A 4,564-nucleotide genomic window follows, 5' to 3' on the forward strand; every position below is an offset into this window, starting at 1 on the left:
GCAACCTAGTGGCCACGGATGTATAACTATATAGAGCCTATGAACGAATTCTCAACAACTCTAGTCAAACAATCTTAGGATTAATGCATCAAACTTGAGATATGGAAGGAATGTACCATTCAAATGCTTGAATTTGTGATGTGTGCTTGACTTTTTCACTTCATCTTCAACCTCAAGAAAAGCTGAGTTCTTCAATGGTGGAATGCACAAACGGAGGTAAAGGCTTCCCTGTTCTTTACAATGTCTTCCCCAAGCTTAGTATTGAAACCTTTTTGGGCTTAATATAGAAGAGCTTGGAAAGAAAAATGAAGTTTTAGAAGGTTTTGGAGAGTGCCCAATTTTTTTGGTCTTTTTTAGGCCAAAAAGCACGGGCAGAAAGCAGACCATTCATTTTTGATGTTTGCCCATGCGTTTTTTTAGAAACAGCGACGAAACACATGGTCAAGAAGTAGGTCGTGTGTTTTCAGTCCAGCCCATGCGTTTTTAGCATGACCCCTGAGTTTTGGCCATGCGTTTTTAGCATGGCCCCTGAGTTTTGGCATTAGGCCGTGCGAATTTTTTTTTTAAAACTTGCGACTCACACGCACGGTCTAGCCATAGGCCGTGCGTTTTTTTGATCTAGCCCCCGCGTTTTGGAGTTTTCCCATGCCAAAAAAAATTATTAAAAACCTCGACTTCCTTGCACGGGGCAAAATTTGGACCGTGCCTTTTATGCCTAGCCAATGCGTTTTCTTTCTGTTAACATCAAAATCACGATTTTTTTTTCAAAACCAAATTTTCTCTCGACCCTTAAATGAGAAAATTGTTTGTACGGACCCCTCAAAAACATTGCAACACAGAAGAAATAAAGTAAAATAAAGAAAATGGAAAGAAATACTCCCGAGTTGCCTCTCGGTTAGCCGCCCTTGTTTCAAGTCTTTGGCTCGACTTTGCCCTTTAGATTTACTCAATGTAGTCCGGGCGTTCCAAACTATCAACCTCCATATCTTTCTCTTGGAAACCTTCATAAAAGACCTTTAACCATGAACACTTTTCCTGTTTTGTTACTTTTGATCTCGACTGCACTATGATAAAATACATTAGTAACAATGAACGGTCCCACCCACCGGGACCGTAACTTACCGGACAACCATTTAAGTCGAGAGTCATAGAGCAATACCTTTTGATCAATCTCAAAGGTCTTACTAGAGAGGTACTTATCATGGAATGCTTTGGTCTTGTCTTTGTAGATGCGTGAGCTCTCGAAGGTTTTATTTTGGAATCCCTCCAACTCTTGAAACTTCACCTTTCAGAGAATACCCTTTTCATGGAACCCCATGTTCTTCTTTTCATCTATAAACTCCATATTTCCCAGCATCTCATTATCCAACTTGAATTTTTCTGGAATCTCCTTGACCAAATTTTTATCAAAGTTCGTACTTAAAGCCAACTCTGAAAAATCATGGTTAGTCAACTCAAAGGATTCTTTAGTCAAAGGCTGAACAATATCCACAAAATTTAAAGAGTTAACATCACTTGGGTACCTCTTCTCTTCAAAAATATTGAAGTTAATGACCTCCCCATCAAATTCCATTGATAAAGTTCCATTGTAGACATCAATTTTGGTTTTTGCTGTTTTAAGAAAAGGTCTACCCAAAAGTATGGAACTTGAATTTGGAGAGTCATCATCTCCCATATCTAAAACATAAAAAACAGTTAGGAAAACAAGTTCATTGACTTGAACTAACACGTCCTCTAGTACACCTTTTGGGTGTACTATCGACCGGTCAGCAAGTTGAATGATTACACTAGTTTTGCTCAATGTTCCTACCCCAATTGATTTGTAAACAGAGTAAGGTAGGACATTTATAGATGCACCTAAGTCAAGCATAGCTCGAGGTACATGAAGATTCCCCAATTTGCAAGGCACAGTAAAGACGTCGGGATCCTTGCACTTCGGGGGCATCCTCTTTTGCAAAACCGCTGAAATGTTCTCACCAACTTTTACCGTTTCATTACCTTTAAGTTTCTTTTTAGATATGCATAGTTCTTTTAGGAACTTAGCATATCTAGGTACCTGTTTGATGGCATCAAGGAGTGGGATATTGACATGAACTTTCTGAAACATTTGCATGATCTCACTCTCCTCTCGTTCTTTCTTTGTGCTCACCAATCTTTCGGGAAATAGAGCGACTGGAATTTGACTTCGGTGGTGGCAGGCTTCTTTTTGTTGGATTTTTCTTTATTTTCCTCCTCATTACTCGAATTCTTCACCACTATCTCCTCTATTTCTTTTTCTTGATCAACCGATATTGATGGGACATCATAACTCTTTCCACCCCTCAATGTGATAGCACATACATTGTGCCTTGGGTTTGTCTCAGTTTGGGCAGGTAACTTTCCTTGAGATTCCAACCTACTAACCGAAGTAGCAAGTTGTGAAATTTGTTGCTCTAGGTTCTTGATGCTTGCTTTTGTCTCTTTTTGAAAGGTTTGGGTGCTAGTTGCCAAACTCTTCACTATGTCCTCTAAGGACATACTTGATGAGCTCGCTTGTTGAGGTGGATGTTGTGGCTGCCTTGGATGGAAATTTTGAGGTTGAAATGATGGTCTTTGTTGGTATAGAGGTGGTTGTCTTGGTTGATAACTCATGCCTTGATTATGGTTCCACCCTTGATTGTCTCGGGGCTGATCATAAGCTCTTTGATTATTCTCGGAGTAGCCTCCCATTACATTTGCTTCTTCATATTCTTCTTCTTGCAATTGAGGACACATATCGGCCGGGTGTCCCAATTGAGTGCAAATACCACAAGGACGGGGTGTGGATTGCACACATTTGTCCTTGGCAAGCATCATTACCACCTTAGTTAACTCGGATATTTAAGCTTCAATTTGAGGAGTGTGCACTTCTTTTATACCTCGGGGTGCATCCGTGTACCAATCTTCATCTTGACTGGTATGCTTTGAATCCTCCTCCATGTTTTTTATGAGATCCCGAATCTTAGTTGGGGTCTTATCGGTCAAAGATCCTCCACTTGAAGCATTAAGAAGTCTTCTTTCCCAAGGAGTCATGCCTTCAATGAAGTATTGGAGGATTTGATACTCACTAATACCATGCTTTGGGCAACGGGCACAAAGCTTTTTGAACCTCTCCTAATATGTATGAAAGGCGTCTCTCTTGTGTTGTTTGATCCCAATTATCTCTCTTCTTAGGGCTGAAGCTTTCATTTCTGGGAAGTATTTGTCTAAGAAGAGGTGTGCAAGGTCCACCCATGTGTTGACCATCCCCGGTGGAAGGTCATAAAGCCAATCTTTTGCTGAGTCTTACACTGCAAAGGGGAATGCCCTAAGCTTGATTTGGTCATCCGTGATATTGTGTGGTTTCATGCCAACACCCACAAAATGGAACTCTGTGAGGAATTTGTGGGGATCTTCATTTTCTAGGCCTCTAAAGGTTGGGAGGAGGTGGATAAGTCCGGATTTTAGTTCAAGGTTTGTGGCTACCGGATAGGTGATGCAAAGAGGTTGTTGAGTAACCTCTTGCCTCGCCCATTGGCGAAGGGTTTGTTCGGGTGGAGGATTTTGTGGGTGTAGACTTTGGGATGTTATGAGTATGTGAAGAGGGTGGAGTGGTATTTCGGGATGAGGATGGTTGAGGTGAGAGTGAGAGGGTTTCTGTTTCAGCTTCTGACACACTTGGGAGGGGTATGTCCTCCCAAATGTTGATGAACGGAGGGGTAGATGATGAAGAAGTTTCGGAAACCGGTTACCTTTTACGAAGCTTGGCTTGCTTCCGTATCCTCTTTGCAGTCTTCTCTATTTCCGTGTCAATTGACAATGGTGTACCTGTACGAAAAGATCTTGGCATACACAATTAGTAACACCGTGTCCCCGACAACGGCGCCAATTTGTTAGGGGTGTCAAACCCAACAAATAAAGGGGTACAACAGACTCCAAATACACTACTTTAATGCACTAAAAAGTAGTCCAAGGCAAGCAGGGTCGAACCACAGAGACACGGGATAAAAGTCTATACCTCTTTGCACAAGGTACTTTGGTCACAAAGGGGGTTTTGTTTGCAAAGGTAAAATAATAAAATAACAATCTACTTTAAAAGCATGCACAAAATGAAATAAACTTGTAAACAATTCTATTGAATGGTTCTAGTTCTAGTTCTCAATTTTGTTGTTCAACTTGATTATGACTTGATGTAATTCATGATTGCTATTCTAAGTTGGTACTGAAAGATATTAACACGCTCTAATACCTCTCGCTTGTCAAATTATCTAACCAAAACACACTCTTTGGCTAGACCTAGCTTTACTAATTCAACCTAAACACGCTCTTAGATTGTATTGAAAAAATGCATTAAGTTTTGTACAAGCTTCCCAACAATGTTCATTTCTTCTCATACGCTCGGAAGTGTGAAAACATGTGATATATGTTTTACAATAAGAAAACTTATTGCTTGTTACTAATTATTAACTTAATAGAACGATTAGGTGCCCTAAAATTTAATTAACTACACCAAAATTCAATTAATGAAAGTGGTCAATCAAACACAAATCAAATTCAAGGATTCTAG

The 4,564-nt window shown here is 40.1% G+C and overlaps 1 protein-coding gene across 1 annotated transcript; it reads right to left on the reverse strand.

Annotated features, from left to right (window-relative positions):
- Window positions 1-1,288: 1,288 nt before the first annotated feature.
- On the reverse strand, window positions 1,289-2,113 carry LOC145104829 (uncharacterized). The gene is made up of 2 exons (XM_079042001.1): window positions 1,728-2,113; window positions 1,289-1,628 (listed from the first exon to the last, which is right to left on the reverse strand). The coding sequence occupies exons 1-2, from the start codon at window positions 2,111-2,113 to the stop codon at window positions 1,289-1,291; spliced, it is 726 nt and encodes a 241-aa protein (XP_078898127.1).
- Window positions 2,114-4,564: the final 2,451 nt, after the last annotated feature.

The sequence above is a fragment of the Lactuca virosa genome, chromosome 4 (genome assembly GCF_052849685.1).
Source record: "Lactuca virosa cultivar CGN04683 chromosome 4, Lactuca_virosa_CGN04683_v6, whole genome shotgun sequence".
Classification (NCBI taxonomy): domain Eukaryota; kingdom Viridiplantae; phylum Streptophyta; class Magnoliopsida; order Asterales; family Asteraceae; genus Lactuca; species Lactuca virosa.

Coding starts and splice junctions, on each gene's coding strand:
- LOC145104829 (XM_079042001.1), bottom strand. CDS start 2,113: ATGCAAATGTTTCAGAAAGTTCATGTCAATATCCCACTCCTTGATGCC. Junction 1,629..1,727: donor AAAGGTGTACTAGAGGACGT/GTTAGTTCAAGT, acceptor ACTTTTGGGTAG/ACCTTTTCTTAAAACAGCAA.